At 43.7% G+C, this 24045-nt stretch overlaps 1 protein-coding gene across 6 annotated transcripts in view; it reads left to right on the top strand.

Moving 5' to 3' along the window:
- Shroom3 (shroom family member 3) overlaps window positions 1-24045 on the top strand; it is a 315135-nt gene that overhangs the window by 276663 nt on the left and 14427 nt on the right. For all 6 annotated transcript variants that reach the window (XM_013141402.3, XM_063247226.1, XM_063247228.1 and 3 more), the window contains 5 exons: window positions 2755-5608; window positions 11392-11465; window positions 16083-16967; window positions 17288-17779; window positions 19719-19869. In XM_013141402.3, the coding sequence (XP_012996856.1) occupies window positions 2755-5608; window positions 11392-11465; window positions 16083-16967; window positions 17288-17779; window positions 19719-19869 (4456 nt within the window). The remainder of the gene's footprint in view (window positions 1-2754; window positions 5609-11391; window positions 11466-16082; window positions 16968-17287; window positions 17780-19718; window positions 19870-24045) is intronic.

The raw sequence follows: 24045 nt of genomic DNA, 5'->3' as shown, positions 1-24045 counted from the left end.
CATAATGAAACTGAATGGAAGGTACAGAGGTATCCTAACTTTCTTCTGCCCTCACATATGCACAGGGTCCTGCATTACAGCATGCCCGCCACAATACTATGTCTGTTACAATTCATGAAACTGCACTGACATCATCCAAAATCCACAATTTACCTTATGGGTCATCGCTACTGTTATGCATTCTGTGAGTTTAGACAAATTTATAATGAAGTATATCTGCCATAATTATATAAGATGGAGTAGTTTCTTTGCCCTAAAAATTGTCCATACTGTACCTATTCATCCTCTCCTCCTTCTACCCCTGGAAACGACTGATTTTGGACTGTGTCCAAATTTTTACTTTTTCCATAGTATCATATAGTTAAAATCATGTAATATGTAGCATGTTTGGATTAACTTCTACTTGGTAATATGCAATTAAGTATCCTCTGTGTCTTTTCATGGAATGGCAGTTCCTTTTTTCTAGCACTGAATAATACTCCATTGTTTGGGTAGATCATAGTTCATCTGTTTGCTTATTTACTCCAGAGCACCCTAGGCTTCCAAGCACCTTTGGCACACTTCAGTGAATCTGCGATAAACATTCATGTGCAGGTTTTTATGTGAACATAAGTTTTCGGGTCCTTTGGGTAAATACCAAGGAGTGTACCTAAAACAGCTGGACATTTCTAAAACAGAATAACTGAGGCAAGTTACTTTATAAGGAAAAGAGATTTATTCAGCTTATAGTTTGGGGGCTAGGAGTTCAAGATTGGACAGCCCTTTGGTGTAGCTTCTGATGATGTCCTGGTCAATGGTGTGGCAACAGTGAGAAGACACAAGAGATCACACCTTGAAATAGGAAGCCTAGAGCAATTCAGATGTTGTACTTGCTCTTAGAACTCACTTTTTCTAGAGCTCCTGCTAGAGTTATTTTATTGCCTTCTGAGAACAGCCCTCCCAACGATCTAAAAGCCTCCTGCTAGACCTCACTTCTTGTTTTTTTGAGAGGGGGGTTTGTGGGAGGTTGAGACTATCTCCCTATATACTTCAGTCTGACCTCAAGCTTGGTGATCCTCCTGCCTCAAGCTCTCTGGAGTACAGGGATTACAGGCATGTACCACCAGCACCACCTCTTAAAGGTTCTACACTATCTCCTAATATCAGCACTCTGGGGACCAAACTTCCAATATGTGCACCCTTGGGGGACAAAACACATCCAAAATATAGCAGAGTATGCTTCCGGTATATAACAATACTTTTAGATTGTTTTAGTTTTGAGGGTTTTTGTTTATTTGTTTTTTGAGACAGTTTCACTATGCCTTGAACTTGCCTGGCCTTGAACTCACTTTATAGCCCAGGCTGGCCTCAAACTTACAGCGATCCTCCTGCCTCAGCATCCCAAGTGCTGGGATTACAGGCATGTACCACCATGTCTGACCTTGGTTTGGATTGAGAGGTCTTGCTATGTAGTTCAGGCCAGCTTGAACTCACTGTATAACTCACTATGTAACTGAGCTCAGAATCACAGATAACCTCTGCCTTAACCTTCCAATTGCTTGAGATTATAGGCATGTGCCACCATGCCCAGCAAGAATATGTTTAGTTTTATGAGAAACAGCCAAACTATCCTCCAAAGTGACTTTCTCATTTTGCATTCCCACCAGCAGTGAAAGAGACTTCCTATTTTTCTGCATCGTGTCCTAGCATCTATGTCGGTGCTCTGGATTTCAGCCTTTCTAATCCATTGTTTCAGATTGCCACTCCCTAATGATATACACCGGGGAGTATCTTTTTATATGCTTAGTTGTATCTGTATCTTTTCTTTGGTGAGGTGTCTAATGAAGCCTTTGGCCTATTTTTTTAATGGGAATTTGTTAATTGAGTTTTAAGAGGTTTTTTTTTTAGCTAACTGTAAGTAATTTTATTTTGAGGCAACTTTTTGAAATTTCCAAGTTTGAGAGTCTTTATCGCTTTTCCTAGCCAGAGTCTGAAAACTGTCAGGAGAAGCTTGTAAGTCTTACCCTTCTAAATGTACACTGTCATTCGTAGGTAATAGAATCCCAGCACTCAAGATCCTCCTGTGGCTACTTCTTTTAAAGCTTCCTTCTCTTTTCTTACTTTCTTCTTCAGCTTTTATTTTTTTTAACTCTAATTTCTCTGTGTATTTCTGTCACTTAGCTTTGTGTTTAGCATTTTTTTTTAATCACAAATTGTCTCTAGTGCAGTTGAGATTGTAGGAAGATTGCCGGGGTGTAGCTTTTAACTCTTTTAAAAGGAAAGATCCTTACTAAAAACATACTTGTGCATAGAAGTCTCTCTCATCCCTTCATGTGCCTATTCTTTCACTCAGCCTCTTTCTTCCCACAAAGAGACAAAACAATAGACACAAAATTTCAAAAAAACAAAGCAAAACAAAAAATTTCAGTCCCTATCATTGTTCTTCCTCTTCTCATTTCTTGTAATATGCATAATGTCATCTCCAGCGCAGCAAATCACCTCAGTGTGCTGTCTCTGCCCAAAGGCCATGACTTCCTCTGTGGGCCCTGTTCTTGCACCAAATCTGAGTGAGTAATTAGAGGCACATCAACTGCAGCTCTGGGCAGTTAGTGCCTCAGAGGAGCTGAGCAAAGCCCAAATATGGCCCTTTTTACCCACCCCTCCAAAAACCAAACATCTTGCATAAGAGTACATTTTACACTAGTCCTATGGCTGTAGGCTTGCTAAATGGTAACTGCTCAGTAGTGCTGACTGCTTCCACTCGCCTTCTTTCAGCTCCTCGACTAGTGACTTCTCCAGTTATGACCATGCTTATATGAGGCGGAGTCCTGACCGGTGCAGCTCCCAGGGGAGCATGGAGAGCTTGGAGCCCAGTGGAGGCTACCCACCTTGCCGTCTTCTCTCCCCTGCCAAGTCCACCAGCAGCATTGACCAGCTCAGCCACCTCCACAGCAAGAGGGACTCGGCATATAGCTCCTTCTCCACCAGTTCTAGCATCCTAGAATACCCACCCCCTGGCATCTCTGGCCGAGAGCGCTCAGGATCTATGGACACTCTCACTGCCCGAGGTGGCCTCCTAGAAGGGATGAAGCAAGCAGATATTCGCTATGTCAAGACAGTCTATGATCCCCGGAAGGGAGTCTCCGCTGAGTATGAGGTGAACTCTTCAGCTGTGCTCTTCCAGGGTAGAGAGTCCCAAATATCAGCAAATGGCCAGGGCAATGATGAGAGGCAGAATAGCGCTTGGGGCAAAGGAGCACCATCCTCTTCCTGGAGCCAGCAGCGTGCCAGTTCCTTAGAGACTGCCACAGACAACCTGCCACACAAAGTGGGTGCGCCTCTGCCCCCAGCTCGGAGTGACAGTTATACAGCCTTTCGGCACCGGGAGCGGCCCAGCTCCTTGTCAAGCCTGGATCAGAAACGGTTTTGCTGGCCTCCAGCACACTCTTTAGGCTCCCTGAAGGCTCCCTTTATCGAGGAACAGTTGCACACTGTACTGGAGAGGAGTCCAGAGAACAGCCCACCAGTGAAGCCCAAGCACAACTATACTCAGAAGGCCCAGCCTGGCCAACCTCTGCTGCCTACTGGCATCTACCCTGTACCTTCCCTGGAGCCACACTTTGCCCAGGTGCCCCAGCCTTCTATAAACAGTAATGGAACAGTTTATCCTGAACTGGCCAAGGAGAGTGCATACACAGCCTCACAGGAAGCCTGCAGCAGAATAGATGCCTTCGATGAGAATGGGAACCAGAATGGAGCCAGCCAGCCTGGATTTGCCTTCTACCAGCCCCAAGAACATAATTCATTGTTGCCAGTGGAAAGGAAACCAGAAACTACAGCCAAGAATGTCCCCTACAAAGTCCATTTTTCTTCAGTGCCTGAAAATGAAGAGGATTCCTCCTTGAACAACCGTCTCACACCTCCCCAAGGCAACAGCCCACATCCTAGTGAGAGGAAGAGTGCTCCTAGCAACAAACTGTATTCTAATCATCACAGCTTCAAATCCACTCAGGCTCAGGCCTGGCAGGTGGGTGAAGAAAAGAGACATTCCGGGCCTTTGGAATCCTGGGAACGTGATTTTCAGGAAGATCATAATGCCAATCTCTGGCCAAAGCTGGAGCGAGAAGGCAACTTTGGCAGGGCCAGGTCAGCCTTCTCATCTCTCCAGAACATTCCAGAGAGCTTCAGAAAGCAAAGCAGTCTGGAGCTAGGAGGGGGAGCCCAGGTGGGATCTTCCAGTGGGAGGCCTAACTGTGCAGTCAACACCAAGGTAGAAGGCCCTGAGAGCAAAGGTGACCACACAGGCCACTCAGACAGGCCAGTTTCCTACACTCGGCCTGATGGGAGAGCCAGTGCAACGACCTCTGTGCACAGTTCAGACCCCCGGTGTGAAGAGCCTCCCAGCCCAGCCCACCAGCAGACTTCTGGCCTGACCACGAGGAGACTCAGTTCAGGCTGCGTCTCAGCCCTACAGGCCTTTCCCACCGGACAGTCTCGTTCCTCAGTGCTGGAGAAAGTTTCCATGATCGAGCAGAGAGAGCACAGGGGTCAGAGACTCCCAAGTGCTGGAGGCTCTGCTTTGGGCTATCACTACAGGCCCAGCGAAGCAGCCCCAACTTCCGGTGCTCCTGGGAATAACTTCCGGGACACCAACGCAAAGTCTGGCATCCATGGCTCCCAGGCAGGAAGTGATGGTGATGACGCTGTCAGGGAGTCTGAGTGGGAGACAGCAGGGCCGCAGCCCCGGGGCCCATGGCGAAGGGGGCCCGTTGAGTTCACACCGCAGCAGGACGCCCGACTGCTTCGCAGCCAGAGTGCTCTGCAGCTGCTGGGCACCAGCACACCTGAGCCGCCCTGCAGCCGCACCTACAGGGACAGCCTCAAGGACGCTCAGTCCCGCGTTCTGGGCGCCACCTCCTTCCGGCGCCGTGACCTCGGGCCCAGTGCGCCTGCGCCTAGGAGGCCAGCATCAGCTCACGAGGGGCTGCGAGGCGCGGGGGCCTGGGTATCTCCACACAGCCCGCGGGAGAGGCGCAGCGCTGGCCCCGCTGAGGGGGCCCCAGCCGAGGGCTTTCCTTCTGAGGGTGGCCCTGCCAGGCCTGCACCAGCCCCCCGCCGAGGCCCGCGCCGCCGCCTTGAGCCTGAGCAGAAGGCGCGCTCCTACTCGGAGCCAGGACGCATGCATGAGGTGGGCATCACTGCGGGCGATGCTGGGCCGCGCCCTGTGCGTGGCCCATCCGGACCGGAGCTGAAGCGGCTGCAGCAGAACGCACTGGCTGACTACGTGCGGCGCAAGACCCGCGCGCGCCCCGGCCCCCCTCTTGGCAGTGCTGCTGAGCCCTTAGTGGGGGCTCCCCGAGATCGCAGCAACTCCTTCGCGGGTGGGCGCTTCCTGCGAGTGGACTCCCAGGCTCCACGGACTCCAGGGGAGCTGCTCCGTGCAGCTGCAGCACATAGTAGGCCGAGGAGCACTCCAGATGAGGACCACACCCTCAGAGGGCCATCTTCCCGGGGAGCCCCAGCAGCAAAGTCTGCATCAGCTGAGGACCTACTGGAGCGCTCGGAAGTCAAGGCGGTTCCTGTCCACACAAGGTCCAGGTCCTCACCCACTGCAGATAACAGGCACCAGGTAGGTCCCTTTGGCTCTGGCAGTATTAATGGGGGTGGGCACGTTGTTTGGGTTGCTTTATTAACTGAAAGTAAAGTTACATTGTAACAAATTACTCCATTTTTAACGTGGCAAAGATTCAAGTACAAGGAAATACAAGTATTTTCCTTTATACATCGTTTTAACTTTCTGTTTAAATAGGTTAACATACTCAGATATGTTGGAATGCAGCAAGTTGAAGGAAAAGGGCCACCTCAAGCCGCAGTCGCTCTAGCCGTGGCACTGCGTTAATGGGACCTGCCTCCCTACTACATACTCTTGTTCAGGCTTTCTTTGAATGCAGAAAGTGAGCATTTGTTTTCATGAGATGATTTTTTTCGTTAGTCTACATACACATATATTATAGAGATATATCAATTTTTGTACATCTGTGTGTATGTGTGTATATGTATGTGCACATATATACCCCCTTTTAGGACATCATCTACCCATCAGTACAAGAATACACTGTTTGAAAAAGTTCAGAGATTATCTACCTCCTCTCCATCTATCCAACCTCTCCGCCATGAATAGAGAGTGGCTGTTATTTTGAAGATTTTAACTTTGTATCTTTTGTGTTCCTTTGCCTCTACAAAATAACTAGAATTATTGATAGGTATTGGTGTTGAGTTCCTGGCCCTCACCTAGGTATGTACCTGCCCTTGGGCTAATTATGCTTTTCATTTCTTATCTCATAATTCATCCTCACAGCAGTCCTGTGGTGTAGAGTACATTATATTGCCCATATCAAACCTATGTCTCTGCCTCCCACTTACTGGGGTAGGAAAATGGGACTTTGAAATTTTCACATGAAATTTAAAGGCTTTAAACTAAAAAACAATTATAAAGTGCTGTCTTGTGGAAATTTCAAGCAAAGCTAGAACCAGAACCTGAGCTCCTGATTCTTAGTAGTATATTTTTTTCCATAAGTAATTTTTAGCAGTTCACTTTTGCTAGAGGTCATTAGTTTGCCTTAACACCTGAGATGTTAGTTCATTTGTGTGTTAGCTTAGGAGAGAAAGAGCCCCTCTATTGCCCTTCTCTGGTTCTCCTATTTTTGGTTGCAGAAAAGTCTGCCATTTTGCAATCATTTGTAGAGCACATGTTGTCTAAAAAATGCTGAATTATGGGGTTGAAGGAAATAAGAAGGAAAGGCCCATGCTTTCCTGGAGTTCACAGCTGAGGAAGGAATATGAATGTATGGTGAGTGCTGTGGAAATGGTCGTGAATGATATGCTAATATGCTACAGGAGGAAAAGTGAGTAATTCTAGCTGAGGTCCAAGAGAACTCCTTTTTTTAAAAAATGTGGTACTGGGAATCGCACTCAAGACCTTGTGCTTGCCAGGCAGGCACTTATGCCATTGAACTAAATCCCCAGCCCCAAGAGAACTACTTTTGGAGTGGGTGGGATTTAAAGCAGGCTATAAAGGGTGGCGGAATGCTGATTGGAGACTTTAAGAGGAGAAAACTACTTGACAGAAAGATTGTGTAGCTACCGGCTGGGAGGTTTGCTTCAGTATTTCTGAAACACACACACACACACACACACACATACATATGCGCGCGGCGGGGAAGGGGGAAGGGATACGAATGAGTCTACTGGGAGAAAATACTGTATCTCCTGGCAATTTTCTGCTCAAAATTACCCAGAAAAACACTCTCTGGGACAAACCTATCCAGCAAAAAATCAATAGAGGCAATTCTATAATTTCATTAGCTGTTTTCTTCCTTCAGAATGAAAAACAGTGTGCTATTCTTTTTCCTACTATTAAAATTCACCACAAATTTACGTGTAACAGGAAATTTTAGCTAGCTTGATGGACTTAAGTAGTTTTCTGCATAGCAATCCAAACTTTTTAATCTTTCTTGGTGTTCTACAGAAAGACCTAGGGGGGAAACAACTCAACCCCCATTAAATGTCATTATTCTGTTTTGGCGAAGTAGTTGGGCAGCTGTCAATATTATCTTGCCTTTCCCTCTGTTTCACAAGCCTGATCAATTGAGAAATAGTCTTAAAACATAGGTTTTGTAGTTAAGGGACACATGCAAATTCCAATTAAGTATATTATTTGAAAAACTTTTTTTGGAAGCTGAACATAGAGCAATATTTAGATATTCTTTTAGGAGTACCGTAGTTGGCTAGTATTTAGTCTGGGCAAAAATGAAGCAATGAAGGCGGTATTTCACAAGATACTTTTGTGCTGCTTTGTGCCAATATAGTCTGGAAAATTCTCGAGCATCCTTTTCCCACCCAGCAAGCATCCCTGCCTGACTAAAGGAATGGTCTGTGGCCAAGTTTGTTCCTTACATTGCCTGCCTTGTCTGTGGTTAAAAATTTTTAAAAAAGAAAACAGTAAATTTCAAATGAAACTAAACTTCACCATGTAGCAACTGGGCTCTTATATTCTGGTTTAAATTTTTTTAATTTCAAGGAATTGTGCTATTATTAAGCTTTTGTGAATGTTTCTTAATAAAGAATTTTTCATTCTAAAGGTTTAGTGATTTTGAAGAGGCTTACACACCTGAGTAAAACCAAAAGACGGAGTCTGTTTCTAGTGCTGCCTTAGTTTGTGACATCCCCAGCATGCTATCAGCTTTGCCAGTTATCTGCTAATATAGCAGAATTGTATAAGCTTTTGGTGTTTCTGCTTGGTTTGGTTTAGTGCTAAGTGTTGAACCCAAGGACTTAAGTGAACTAAGCATGCACTCTACCCATGTAAGCTATTAGCAAGGGTATAGCTCCTTTTCGAAATTCTGTTAGTGAACACACTTTCTGCCTGCAAGTGTGTAAGGTCATCGTGGAAATCGTTTCCTCTGTGTATGACAAATGACCATTCTTGGGCCTGAAATAATGCCTGAGGCCTGATCAGATATTTGACACTGGGGGCTTCTCCCTAGCCAGTGTGGGACACTTGCAGCCATCTGGTCTCTTTTAATTCTCTTCATTTGAAAGGTGTAATTGCAGAACAGATAGTCATGAAGGAACTCAAGTGCATATGTGACTCTTGGCTTTTTCCACTTGCTTTTTGTGAGACCTTGGAAAACCTTTAAAAGTTGTGGGCCCTCCAAAGTTGCAAAAAAAGATCCAAACATTCTGCTTCAGAGACAGGAATTTATGCTTCTTCCTTGCATAGATTAAAAGATAGCAGAGACTATAAAAAAAACTCTTTGGAGAAATAAGACTTCTGGTAGGATTTGTTTCCAGATGCTGAGTTAGAGACTTCTCCAGTTCTCACTGTATTTGGAGACTTCACATTCAGCTCAAGATGGTATGACAAGCATTATTTAATTGCTGAGGCATTTGCTTAGTGCTTGGCACCACAATGTTGGATGCAGCTTGATTGTGGTAGATACAGTTACTAAAAAGATACCTCTCTGTAAGTACTCTTTTAAGCTGAGGCATAATTAACAAAGTCAACTTTCTACAAAATTTGAAGTTACAAAAATCTGATAGTGATCAAATTTTCACAGTGTGCCAAGCATTGTACTCATTTACAAGTATAAAATTAAGCCTGTTGCCTGTATAATGAGGTAGATGCAATCGTTATCTTTGTGCAACAGAGAGCATACAGGATTTCATTAGGGGTATAAGGGAGTGATGTTTTGACCCTTTACTACCTGACGCTATAGAGTCTTTTAAGCTCCTTCAGTGGTGGTGAACCCACAGCATGTATGCTACAGCCACCGGCTGGTATAGTTGAAAGGTCTGAAAGGTTCGCCGTCTACCGTGCTCTCCTTGAATAAAAACAAGAATGGGATGAGACCTAATATCTGAAAATACCAGCCAATAAGTTGGTTTCATTTTAACACATCACTGCTATTTATGTGTAAATAACAAAGGTTTTTTTAACATGGACTTTCAATTTTTACTTTTTAATGATTTTGTAATGAATAACCTGAAATTAAATGAGTATTGTTACCTTCAATTTCATCAAAGATATCGGGATATTCTTAAGAATACTATTTACTAAAAATAGTAAGGATTGATAGTCCAATATGCTAAGAACTTGTGAACTTTAAAATCAGTTTTGAAATAACTAACAAAAATAAATTAGATGACTAACAAGTTGGTATAACTTGTTTCTCCCATAACCACTACCTTATCCTTTGTTGCTCTAAAATACTGTATATGTTTCTTACCAGTTTATAGAAACTTAAGTCTTTGGCACTGTGTATATACCTACATCAAAGCAAGAAATGCAATAGAAATTTACCTTCCTTGGCCTTCTGCCAGGCTGAGGAGGCATTTTCTTTCTGTCCAAATGGTTTTTTGAGTGACAAGAAATTTAACATTTTTTTCTTAATAGCCTGTCACTGGGTTTTACTTCTTTTATGTTATACATACATACATATCAGTTTAAGCTTGACATTCCAGTGGTCCAATCATTTGAACACAGATGTTAGATTCATTCTCACGGTGAAATACAAAGGCTTAGTAGAATGTGAAAACATATTTACTTGATTGCATTAGGAGCACATCCATAACACAGAAGAACAGTAAGGGGGAAGAACAGAAGGTTTCTGGAGCATAGAAATTCCCTTTCCTTCGAGTGAGGTTTGAGCAAATCAGAACACGTGAAATTCATTTTTTAAAAAGTATTCAAGTCTGATTGCATCCATCCCAGCTTCCACTTAATCTCTTGAAATTCTATGGAAAGATCTTGATCTTTGAAGAGATCCTGGCTTGAATCCTAGTTTATTTAACTGTGGACTAAATACTTCTGTGGGGTGCAGTTACATTGTTATAAAGAATACATTATAAAAGAAATATCAAGTGTCTAATATTCTAGACACATACTTTTTGCATTGCAGTGTACTTAGCAGAGTTTGTGGCACACAGTTAATTGCCTGGTAAAGGGCAGGTACCATTATTAACCATATCCAATTGTTTGTTTTGTCACTAGCCATGACCACCTTTGACTATTTTCATTGCTTATTAATACCTCCACCACGAACTTGGGGCAAAAAAGAGAAGGAGAGTGAAGAGCAGTTAGCACTTTGGACAGAGTAAATGGTAAAATAGTAAAGCTTAGACATCACACCTGAATTTAATTTTGTTTTCTGAGTGTCCTATTATAAATAATTGAGACTTAAATATATTCTCATCACTAACAACATTAATCATCTTCATCATGGATAAAAACATGTGGAACAGATTTCACATTATCAGTTTATACTGTCAATCCTTTCAGGATACCAGCGTGTACCCTTACTAAAAACAGAAGCTACTCTTGAAAAGTCCCAGTTACTGATAGCACAGAGGTGAGATTTTCCCCAGAGATTATAATTTTTCCCAGCCTGATTATAAATCTAATTCTTACCTTTTCTAACTGTAATTCAGCACATTTGAGCTTTTGCAAAATTCAATAACTGCCCTGTCACTCCCATATTTCCCTGCTGCAGTTTCAAAAGCTTGGCTCATTGAATTCATTATCATCATCATATTTCACATATTGCAGTTCTTTGAACTCGGGAGATAATCGTCATCAGAGTTCCCTTACTTGGGAAACCTCTTGGTAAGGAGGGCACCTGGTGACACAGACCGAAGTTTAGACCCTGACTGCTACTTTGTACCTTGGACCTTTCTCCTCCTCAGTGCAGTGGGGTTAAGAGCACTTTCTGGAGCTTTGAGGATGAAGTGGCGAAGTATGAGAGAATACTGCCTTGGCCCCTGAAATGTTCATCCTTCTTCCATCACCATTATTTCGGTGAATTTAAACACCTATTTTTTGGTAATAATGCAGTGCCTTTCTTGTGCTTCCAGGGTGAGCTGGGGGAAGATCCCAGTGGCTTTGGTTTTGTGAGGGATTGGTGTTTCTTGGCTGGCCCTGGACCCAGGTATGTATGTGTGGTGAAGATGCCTCCTGCCTATGAGTGCTGCAGGGGCCAAACTGCTGTTGCCTTTGACAGGAAATTGGAATGCAATGTTGTGGTGTTAAATAGTTTCATGGGCTGCTTTTTCAATCAATTTAGGCCATGGGGACTGTTATTTTTTATTTATAAATGACTCTAAGAGTATCAGTTGTTCAAAGCAGATTTTGAATGTATGCTACTAAGGAAATGCTTGGCTCTTAACAAATTTAGCCTTAGGATCATTAATGGAGATTGTCTTGTCAAGCTTACCCTGGGGCTCTCACATGTGAACTCTCTTGCTTGTGTACCTGATCCTTCTAGTTCTGTGAACAGAAGATCAAGTATGGTGGCTAAAGTGATAGAGAAAGAAGGGACATTCCATGAACAGCTTCATGTGACAAGACAAACCCACAAGAATCATGTGAAACAGACAATCAACTCAAAATCATAATTTTTAAACACAAAAATATACTGGGTATCACAGGACTTATAATCTCAGCACTCTGGGAGGCTGAGGGTAAAAAGATTTGCAAGTTTGAGCCCTGCTTAGGCAATTTAGCAACTTAGTGAGATCTTGTCTCAAAATAATGTTTAAAAAGGGCTAGGGATATAGCTAGCTCAGTGTGAAGGACCTAAGTTCAATCCATAGTAGTGTCAAAAAAAGCAATTTAGACACAAAAACAGTAAGAAAGTTTTTATTAGTCTTTAAAATCATATCTCCTAGGTAGAAAAACATAATAATTTTTAGAATTTGAATTTTTGAGCTTTTCAGATGGAGAGATTTCATGTGGAGGAATCTTCTGAGGGCTCTCCCTGAAATACATATGTTATGTACACCTTGAGTGCATCATAGAGCTGTTTACTACAGCTGTCTGTTACATTATTTACCATTGACAATGTTCTTAAACCATCTCTGCCACTTTTGATGTTTTTCAGCCAGTTTCTTCATTTTTCTTAATCAGTCAGTTTTCTGTTTCTTTCTGCTTTTATGCTTCCCATCAGTCAGTACTGTGACAAAAGCAGCCAACTTGATCAGAAAATGAGTAGTAAATGCTTCAGTCATGAGCAGCCTTCTCAGCCATTCGCTGTTGCTCCTTCCAAGGTGAAGCTGAGGACTGGTTAGTTTGCGTGTGTTAAATCAGAAACAAGGAAAACTAATGATGAGCAAAAACATTATTAAAAGAACTGGCTGGGCCAGGTAGTACGTGCCTGTAATGCCAGGACTCGGGAATCTGAGGCCAGAAGATTGCTCCGAGCTGACTTTGAGGCCACCCTGAATTATAATAGCAAGACCTTGTCTCAAACTAAATTTTAGTAAATATATGGCCATCAGGCATTGGAAAAGGTGCTAAACATGTCAAATCATAATAGGAATGCAAATCAAAACCATGAGATATCACCTCGCGCCCTTAGGATGACTACTATCAGTAAAATAGAAGGTGACAAGTGTTGGAACAGAGAAATTTGAACCCTTGTATACTGTTCATGGGGATGGAAAACAACATGGAGGGTCTCCAAATGTTAAAAAATACAGTTACTATATAATAAAATGCAGTGTATGTCCTATATGACCCAACAGTGTAGCTGGGTGTCATAGTGCACACCTGTAATCCTCATACCCTGAGACACTGCCGTAGAAAGATAGCAGGTTTGAGCTCTACCTGAGTGACTTAGAATGTTTTAAAAGAGTTGGGGATGTATCTCAATGTGAAGGCCCTAGATTCAAGTCTTTATACCAAAGGTGGGAAAAAAGAAAAAGCCCAGCAATGTCACTACTGGGTATATGTCCTAAAGAACCAAAATTTCAAAGCAGGATCTCAGAGATCTTTGCACCTCCATGTTCATAGCAGCAACACTCCCAGTAGTCAAGAATGGGTGGCAACCGAATGCCATTGATGGGTAACTGTCTGTGTAAATAAGAGAGTATGTTATTCTAGACAATGGATTATTTTTTGGCCTTAATAAAGGAAATCCTGTCACACAGTACAGCATGGATGAACCCTGAGGATGTTATACTAAGCGACATAAGTCACAGAAAGACAAATTCTGTGTGTTTCCACTTATATGAGATATATGAGATATTTTGCCTACCCTGATTGATAGAAACATACAAGAATGGTGATTAGCAAGGGGCAGGTGACGGAGAAATGGGAGTTATTTAATGGGGGTAGTTTCAGATTTGTAAGACGTAAAAGTTCTGGAGCTGTGATTCACAATCATGTGAGCATTTTTTTTGAATCCTGGGGATTAAACCCAAGGCCTTGTGCATGCTGAGGAAACACTCGTCCTCTGAACTATTCTACTCTAGGGATATGTTTAACACTGCTGAACTGTACACTTAAAAATCCTGAAGGTGAAATTTTATGTTGTGGCTTTACTATAATAAAAAAAAATGCTTTAAAAAATACATGAGGAGGCTGGGGATTTAGCTCCACGGTGTAAGCACTTGCCTTGTAAGCAGGCAGTTGTGAGTTCGATCCCCGGTACTGATAAAAAGGAAAAAGACAAAAAAAAAAAAAAAAAAAAAAACCACATGAGAGAGTTGCTCTTGCTCGCTGTGGTGAGGAATGCCTGCAATCCTAGCACTTGGGGAGCCGAGGCAAGAGAATTGTTGTGAGTTCAAGGGTAGTCTGGGGTACATACACAGCAAGTTTGAAGCCCTCCTGAGGCACAAAGTGAAACTATGTCAAACAAACAAACAAAGTTGTTCCCAAAATCCGTTCTTATATACTACAATTCCTAGATACTTTGAGCTTTGATCAACAGACTTTGAGCCATCTTACCCTGTTATAAAAAAAAAGGCTTAAACAAAATCATTTTTGTAAACTTTAAAATCTGTTGCTTTACTATATAGTGAGATTGTTTTTTAAAAAAATTTAAAATCTTTCTAAAAAGTATAGTCACCATGGAGAAGCATTCTCAACCAAATCTAAGCATTTAACCCAAATCTTACTCTCAAAAATATGCAACTTGAGTGTGGCTCATGTAAACTAGGGCTGAATGTAAACTTAAAACATCAAAGTTTATGAGGCTGGATCATTAAGGGTAAGCAGCATTGCATATTTTAGTGATATCTCCCCTTTTCTAACAGCTTCAAGATACAAGTTCAGGAAGTAAAAGCACCCACATCAGTCAACAGTAAAGGTACCTGTTGACTCAAATCTTTCAGTGTACAAAGTTTAAAATAATTCCTATCCTTCAGTCTGAAGAGCAGCTAGACCAGTGATGGCAAGCCTTTTAGAGGTTGCAGTGATAACCAGCAGCCTTCTGCGTCATGCATGCTGTACGTTCACTGAATTAGACAGAAGAGACACCTTTTGTCCACCAGATACAGATTGTCAGGTACAGTACTTTCTGCCAGGTACTGTGGATGCCAGAATGAATGACATGAAAGTGAAGAGCTTGGGGATCGCCTGGCTCTAGGCATCTAGCATCACACTGGGAAAGCCATCGAGATGTGTGGAACAGCTGGTCTTAGATGCAGAGGAGTCCTGTGTAAAAACGGTGTCGGTGGAAGGGTCTGTGATGAGTGGGGAGTAGCATCTGAGAGGGAGATGGACCTTTTACTCAGCCATCTGCATCTGTAAGAAAGAAGAAATAGGCAAGAGAAGAGCTATTTTATTCTTTGCAATCTCTCCCCTGCACTGTCCTCTCTTGGTACTTAGATGGCTTTGTGGCAGACCCTGCACTATTTTTCTGATGCAGAACCCTCAGAGACTCAGATCTGTGAGATGAAAAGCACCATCTGCGCTCCAGATTCCTTGGCTAAGCCAGTCAGGAAACTATGGATTCAGAATTTTTAAATGATGGGATTTGCCGGATATTTTTATCCTCACATTAACTCTTGCATCACAGGCAGGCAGTGCTGCTGTTGCTTTTCTTTGTCTTGTTTACCTTTTTCCCCTCTCCTGAACACAGTAACAGAAGTAATGGGAATTGTTGGCTTTTCCTTGATTCCTAAAGCACAGTTGTTTAAACCACCATGTACTATATTTGTTTGTTTGTTTGTTTGTTTTTTGGTACCAGGGATCGAACTCACAACCTCATGCTTGCTAGGCAGGCGCTTATGCCACTGAGCTAAATCCCCAGCCCCATATTTGCTTCTTATTATCAATCTCTCCAGAAGTTACTGCTTGTTAGCCCCATAGGTGAATCTTCTCTCCGTTTTATTTTTCAGTTTAGGATGTGAAAACGCTAGGAAAGTCAAAGTGACAAGTAAAACCTTCCAGGTTAGCAGTGCCTTGAAGCACTCTGCACACAGGCCTCTCTCTCCAGTCCTGCTGGGAGGGAATAAGGCAGGCAGCGAGGCAGGTGTCATTTCCCTCAGAGCTCCAGAGCCTGAAGCTGAAGAAATTGACCCCTTTTTTCCTTTTTGTGTCCTGAAGCCTTCCTTCAAAACCACCTAATGAGGTGGTGATGGAAGGTTCCATGTGACATTTTCTTGTTGGGACCTATGCCTCTCTGGTACTTTAATGTGCCAAAGGGCACCCTGGACATATAGTGTTTTTGCTTTAAATGCTTTCTTTATCTGTATAATGAATTGTGGGCTGAGTGTTCGCCCTCTGTTCAGAGCTGTAACCGCCCATCTGTATCCTGTTTCAGGTCCCTCAGTTGCTCAGAAAGAGGCCAAGAAGAGATGGCATTGCTCATCCATCATCCCACCCCTCAGCGGAATGGTTTGGGCTGCAAAACACCCTGCAGCTCCTCAGTTCCTCATGACTCTGCTGGGGCCCCAAACCATCAGAGGCAGGCCAGCAGAGTTCTGCGCCCTAGGCCACTGCTTCTTGGAGTGCAGGGGCAGTTCCCAGAGGAGAGGGCTGCATCTCTGGCCCCGCTCAGCTCCCCTCTGCCTTCGCCTGTTCCCTCTAGCTACTGTGCACAACTTACCTCATATCAGCAGACTGGAAGGGACAATCAGGCAGGGCAACAGCCTCTGCCCCCCTACACCCATGCCAGGACCCAGAGAAACAACGGACACCCCCTGGCCCAGCCACCCAGCCCAAGCAGCTGTGAGTTCAACAGCCCAGAGCATGAGGGAGGAGCAGGAATGTGGAAATGGGTCCCACGGCCTCAGCAGCTGCCACCTCCTCAGAAAAAGTGGGCTTCCACGGCACAGGAGGACAGCTTTCCTGAGGAAGCCTCGTCACCTGAGTTTGTGAACCCAAAGCACTGCAGCAAGCCGCTGAGCCTTCCCAGTCCCTGCAGCACTACAGACCTAGACGCTCTGGGGAGGATCTCACTGCGAGTATCTGAGTCCGGTCTGCAAGCCACCCCCCGGCCTCAGGAGGAGAACGAGGATGAAGTATTTGTGAAGGACTTAAACCTGAAGGCCACTTCTGACCCCACATTTGATGCTCTCCCTCCACCCCCACCTCCACTGAGCCAGGAAGCCCCAGTAGATAGTTCAGATGATTTTCCTCTACCTCCTCCCCAAGCTGAGTTTGAGGCACTGCTAGCCACTGAGGCTCCCGAGGGGCCCAGCCACAGGTGAGTAAGTGGGCTTCCATCCCTCACAGGAGACTCTCATGTGCTGGCTTCCCTGATTGTCTTCCTGCTTGCCACAGGAGAGCCCTGGGATGGAGAGGTTTTTAATAGAGATGCAGTAGGCAGATCTGTCTTAATAAATGATGGCTCTCTGGGAGCAGCCACCAGTCTGACCAAGGGCCTTGGGGACCTAGTGCGTGAGGAGGGTTCAAGGGTGCCCTCAGGAGTGATGGCGAACGTGGCTTCCTTCCCACCTTTCACCTTCTTCTCTTTATCCTCCTATTGACTCTTACCTTTTCACCCTTGTTTTGCATCCCTGGCAGCTCCGGCCAATTTTCCAGGGTGACAACTGCAAGGGAAAGGCACATACCTGCTGCAGCCCATTGGAGAGGCAGCCAGCTGCTTCCTTCCAGTTCCCAAGCTTCTGTCAGATGTTCAGAGGCCATTGAGTCCGTCGCACCCTCCTGCAGGGGTGTTCAGCCCCAACTGGCAGGGTCTCCTGGCAAGCAGCCGAGTTTGCCACCTGCTCCTAGTCAGCCCCAAAGCCTCATCCATGAGCTGCCTGGTGGAACTCACAAAGTCAGCTCTGATCCCCAGAAGACCTCAGAAGATATCAGAACAGAGGCTCTGGCCAAGGAAATTGTGCACCAAGACAAATCTCTGGCAGACATTTTAGATCCAGACTCCAGAATGAAGACGACTATGGACCTCATGGAAGGTTTGTTTCCCCGAGAAACTAACTTGCAGAAGGAAGACAGCACCAGGAGGAAGGCCATGCAGAGGACTCTCAGCTACCCTGCAGGTGAAAGCAAGAGGTAAGGCCCTGGTGGTACCCCCAAGGACTTAGGATGGGATTCCTTCCATGGGTGTTAGTTCCCTACCTCCACACATCTCTGACCCAAAAGTAACATTCCCTTCAGGCTGACAAATGCCTGGCAACAGAAGTAGCAATAGTAATAATTGTCATTAAAACTTATTGTCTGCATCAAGCATTTTGTGAATTTCTTTATATAAACATTCTCATTTAATCATCATAAGAACCTTCTAAAACACCTGTCAGTGTGTCAGTTTTTACAAATGGGGGTAGTGAAGCACAGAGGAATTAAGACCATGCCTAGGCCAAGCCCTGGAAAATGTGCATGTTCTGGCCAGTGACTGCCTGCTATCCTGGCAATGACACACGGCCCTAACCCTGCATGTGCGCAGTTGCCTGTTCTCTCTTGGTATTGCCCTTGCAGAGAGCCTCTCCCAGCCTGGCTCACTGCAGAGGAGGAGCAAACAGAAGTGGGAGTTTTGACCAAGGACATTCCACAACCAAGGTCAACCATGTTCTTTGTAAGAAGAATGGGAGTCTAGAGAAACAGGTTTATTACACTAAAAATGTACATGTACAGCATTAAAGTTGGTGTTTGCTCAAATCTGAAAATTAAGAGAGATGTGAATGGGGTGCATCCTGCTGGTTTCCCCCAGCTCCTGCTCCCGAGCTCCATGAACCATGCTTTGCCAACCACACTGTGAAAGCACCATGGTTAGTCCACGTCACCCATTCTTTCAGTTTCTCTCAGGTTAGTGTTGGTTTTTTGTGGTTTTTTTTTGCTTGTTTCAGTTTTTTTAGAACTACTATGAGAAAGATTTAGAATGGTTTATATTTTCTTTTTAATTTTCTATGAAAACTGTAGATTGAAAAGAGACTTAGCAATTAACGGCTTCCAGGCTAAATAAAAACAGCATTTCATCCAAATTTGGGCTTTCAATTTAGAAAGCTGTCAGTGATCCTAACTAAATTACTAGCAAGAGCACCATGTTTTGTTGATGAAAGATATACAGTACTTGGAAGCCATCTTCTAGGTTACTGGAGGCTCTCCTCATTCCAGATCTTAAAATCTACTTTTCCACTGCTATAGTTTCCAGATTTGGGAAACAGACTACTTGGGGTGAGGCGACTTATCCAGGGTCACATATTTAGCAAACATGTCCAAGTAAGTAATGTGCAAACTCATTCACTGGAGACCACTGGGCTATGGAATAAATTTGTTAGGTGGGCCTCTCATCTGCTATGCATGGTCACAGAACCTTTTTTTTCCTGACAACTCACTGTAAAAAGACCAAAGAGATTTAGAAGTGCATCCTTAGAAAAGCATCACCATCAAGCAGTTGCTTCAGTTGCTGAAGAAGTGAAATGGTCCTGTAGCATTTTCAGGCAGCCCTGAGGATTTTAGCTGGGTGGCGTGCGCCATCTTCTGGTGAAAGTTAGTGCTGACAGGTTGGGATGAAACTCAGTAACTAACCATGCTGAAGTTTCGGCTGCTAAGGAGACCAGTTGGTAATCTTGAATACTCTGATAACCACAGTTGAAGAAACACATAGGTAGATATATGAGTAGTTAGACTCCAGGTAGAAATTTCTAAGTGTCCCAACAACAACAGACATAGAAAACACTGTTGACAACCAGGGAAGACTGAAACAACCCAAACCCTGAAATTTGTGCAGTGTCGTGGCTCCATGTTGTGTTTTCAGAAGGGAGTCAGGGTCATTCTTCAGTTTATCACTTACCCTGTGAGAAGTGTAGCGACTTGCCAGAGTCCTGATCCCCACTCCCATCCCCACCACTGCCTTATGCTTTTCCACCCAGGTTTGCCTGGCTTCTGAGCCCTATTCTTGTCTATAAATATTTACTAAGTCATCTAATTTCTAAGAAAGCAATGCATTAGTGAGCAGACATCATGCAAAAATTGTATGTTTCTTACGCTTCAGGAGCGAAGACAAGGAAGTGGCAGGCATGTTGGTCAACTGCCCTGCCTACTACAGTGTGTCTGCTGCCAAGGCCGAGCTCCTGAAAAAAATCAAAGAAATGCCAGAAGAGGTGAATGAGGAAGAGGAGCAGGTAGACGTCAATGAGAAAAAGGTAAAGAATGAGTGGGAGTGTCCTCGTTGTGCTTTCTCAGAGTCCTGGTAACTAGCCAGGGTACTGCCCTTCAGGCTCGAGGTCCTGGGACGGCACCTGTCACATCACCAGACCTTGCCACAGCCATCATTAGACTCTGAATTTTCACGTCCTTTAACTAGCTTTCTCATGGCTTCCCCACAGTAGGCAGAACGGTAAGCTACTGAAATTTTCATTTTCACAGGCGACAGAAGTAAAGCTAATAGGTTTTAAGTAGTTCCTTAAAAATTTCATAGCCTGGACTAGGCGCAGACCCCTAGCTTCCTAGTTCAACATAGGGATCCCAGCCCTGTACTCAGCAGCAGATCAGCCAGTGCCAACAGGCCATGTCATTTTCATTTAGTTATTTATGGTCAAATGGGAAACTAAAAAATTGTTTTAGGGAAAAAGAGACCACTTGTCAAACTCTTCTGAGAGCAAGTCACATTATCCTTCATGGATTCCCCATCTGTCTTTGCAGTACCTCAGCAAAGAGCTGGAAAGCACAGGATCAGAATTTAGTGGTTGGCATTTGGTACTCCTACAGAAATTTTAAATGTCACACATTTTTAAAATGACCACGCTGCCGTGGTCTTCCCACATACCAGAGCAATCTAAACCAGGCTGTATTCCAAGGGAGAAAGTTCCTGCCACTCCACTTTCTCCACAGTCCCAGAGGGATGGCTGTGCCCTGAGCTCATGGTTCTCCAAACATCGCAGGCTCGTGTGCTGCAGAAGATGCGGAAAGCTTGTTTCTTATTGAACATGGCATTCACTGTAAGGGTTTTCAGGGGAACTGATTCCAGTAGAAACTTTATGTAACGCTTTCATTTATTCTACAGTATGTCCCAAACCCTCTTGCTGATCTGTTGGAAATCACAGTGTATGAAGCCTGGAGGAGGGTGGAGCAGGACAAGAGGGATTTGACAGTCACCCCCGTCAGCCTCTTTCCCTCCCTTCCACCACTGCAGCCTCATGGGCTCAAGCCACAGCTAACACAGCCTTCACTGTAACTAGCTCCTCAATGCTTGCTTCGCTGCACAGCACCTGCTGCATCCCTCCCAGCACTGCTGAGCGCTCCCACTTCATGGGTCCTGTGATTGGCGGTGGACCATTTTGCTCTTGTTCTGTATACTTACCACAAAGGAGAAGCTACAGAGACACCACTGCATGTGCCAGGTTGCTGTGACCTTTTGCTCTGAATGGTTTACTTGGAGATTCTTGTCTTGTTTTCTGCCTGTAGATGTACCTGCACTAAGGTAGCAGTATAGCAGATTATACATTATTTACCCCCCCCCGCTTAATTTTATGTTTTAATGGGTTTATCATCACTTTATTATCACCCTGTCATGCTGAGAATTATGTGGCAAGAAGTATTTTTAGCCTGAGAATATAAAACAATGTAGGAGGAGTTCATCCTCATAGGAAATAAGTAATAACATTTGCTAGTCTCGAGGTTTTGCTTTATTTTACATAATGCTCTGTTATTCTTTATTTGTACAAAATTCCACTGATACCTATATTGTCACATTTTACACTAAAGTAATCAGAATTAGAAAACTTAAACACTACAGTCACACAGCTTACAAATGGTAAAGTCAGAATTAACTTTAAATCTCTTTAAGCCCAAATCCTTAAAAATTGATCCCTCTACTCATGAAGCCCTTGAAACTGAGCTAAAATGAGATTGCCTGGAGATAACTAGCCAGTGTCTGAGTTTGAGCGTAAAACAAAGTAAAATTAATGTTAAATCGAAACTATCAGGGTAAGAGTGACTGTGATTTGAGTCACAGTGTCAAGTCAGTCACAGTGTCACTATGTGAAGCAGCAGGGTTCAGAAGATATAAGCCCCCTCAGGGTAGAGCACAAGGGATACCAGTGAAAGGAAAGCTCTTAAATGGACACAGATGTGCAAGCCAGGGCCTAATACCTAGCACGTTTAGTAAATGTTGCTAGATGTGGTGGTCCATGTGCAGACACTGTCTCCCGGAGGCTGAGAGAGGAGGATGGTAAGTTCATCACAGGCCTGGGCTGTTCCGCAACCTAATGTAACTTAGTATCAAAATCAAAAACAAAAGGGCTGGAAATGTAGCTCAGTGAAAAGGCCTTGGGTTCAATCCCTGGTATTGCCTAAATAAACAAGTAAATGTTTGCTGAATTACAAAGAACAGATCTCCTTTGTTGGATTTTACCGTTTAACTGAAGGGTGATATCACATATACTGCATGAGATAAAAATGGGGGGTGTTAAAATTTGACTAGAAATAAGCAAGTAGCTTGGATTTTCTAGATCCTCACTTTTCTTTGTAAAATCAAAGTAACAATGAATCCCAACACTGGTGGGGAGATGAACTAATAATGTCAAGTGATGAGGTATTTAAACTTTAAGATGCAAGACAGTGTGACTGCATAGTCCTGTCTTGCTAGGGAGCTGTTTAGGGTGATGTCATATGAAGATGCGGTATTGGTGCATCTGCTGTCCAGCATGTTCATGCTTAGAAGCCAGTTCCTTGTTGCTGGCAAGGCGAGATAGCTCTGTTTTCCTCCCCGAGATCCCTAGGAAGAAAAGGAACTCGGTTTTCTCTTCTCACCCTGAAACATGTGGGCCACTGTGCCAGGAAAATACTCTTACTCTCCAGTTTTATTTGGCTGTTCAGGGAGGGCAGAAGATGAGAACAGGATGTTTTAGTCAAGGAGCCCTCAACAGCCATGCGCTTTCTTTTAGTTCCTTCATCCTTCAGGTCAATCCTGTGGGGCTGCAGGTTACTCCTGTTTTATAAAGAAAAGTGAGGATTCAGGTCAGTTTTTAAGTGTAAGATGGTTCATGAACACTGAGAACTTGCCTTCTGCTTCAGCTAGTGCTTGGCCTTGGCAGTGTCAGCCTGAGGAGTACCCTAAGCCTGCTCTCGGGAGAGAGGTGAATGACCTCAGTGTAGACTTGTGGGTCATTTGCTAGACACGTGTGCTGTGCTAGGGGAGTGTGGAAGAGCAGGAGTGAGCTAAGAGGCTATGTGGAGAAGGTGAAACCTGAGGTTAGCGTGAAGATACCTCAGGATGAGAGGAAAGGGGACACTGGGAACAGGAGAGACACTGAGGCACCAAAAGTGTCACAAGGAAAAATGCTCGAAGTAGGTTGATATTTGATGTGTAATCTTGTGATTAAAAACAGTTACCAAATTTAGAAAAATAAAAAAGACCACATATGGTAGAAAAGGAGGCTGGACGGGTCCACAGAGGGCAGAAGAGCACAGAGGTCACATAGGCTCAGATTTTATCTTGTGGCCATGGACAACTCTTGGGACATTTTGTGTTTGTTTTAATGAACTGCAAGTCTATAAATGTGTAATAGAATTTCCATTGGTGCCATTTAACATATCTGATTTGAAAGTGAACACATACTTGAGTTTCAAATAATGGTGATATTGAAGGCATCTGTTTGATACAGAGTTGAAAATACAAAGTTGAAATTTCTTCCTGATCTATGCACTTTTTTAGATTTTTAAAAAACTATTTTTGATCTGTCTTCATGCCTTAAGGCTGTTCTATGGCAAAATATATAACCCTTCATAGCTTTGCAAAGCAGTCACTTGTTACCTGATGTTTTTTGTTATTAATCATCTTAGGGCTGGGGATGTGGCTCAGTGGTAAAGCACTTGCCTAGCATGTGCAAGGTCCTGGGTTCAATCCCCAGCACCACAAATAAATAAACAAGCTAGTATTTCTAGGCACATAATCAAAATCAATGGAAATGAGTCTTGGTTTATGAATAAATATTTTAAAAATTGATACTAGAGTTTTAAATCAGTTCTACTTGTATTTTCTACTTGTACATCCTAGATGATAAATAGTATTTTAATACTGTAGTATTAAAATGTGAAATACTCTCATGGTCTGAACTTTAGACATTCATAAAAATTAAATACCATAAAAAAATTAAATACCATGTAATAATTAGAGTTTTCAGGTTTTGGGCTAACGTTTGCCACAACATAAAGAAAGATCCTGCTTACACACAGCTTTCTATCCTGAAGGCCAGCAGGCACATTCTGTCGTTCCCCCAGATAGGCACGACTGTGGTTCTCACCAGTGTGGCTCCTCCTCTGTCCACTTCCAGGTTTTCCTCTGGTCTTATGCCCATTCAACCTGATGAAAATCACTT

The sequence above is a fragment of the Cavia porcellus genome, unplaced genomic scaffold (assembly GCF_034190915.1).
Source record: "Cavia porcellus strain 051 isolate PalLab524CR breed Dunkin Hartley unplaced genomic scaffold, mCavPor4.1 scaffold_4, whole genome shotgun sequence".
Taxonomy (NCBI): Eukaryota; Metazoa; Chordata; class Mammalia; order Rodentia; family Caviidae; genus Cavia; species Cavia porcellus.
The sequence above is the reverse complement of the archived record's forward strand: the minus strand, read 5'-3'. Positions and strand labels throughout refer to the sequence as shown.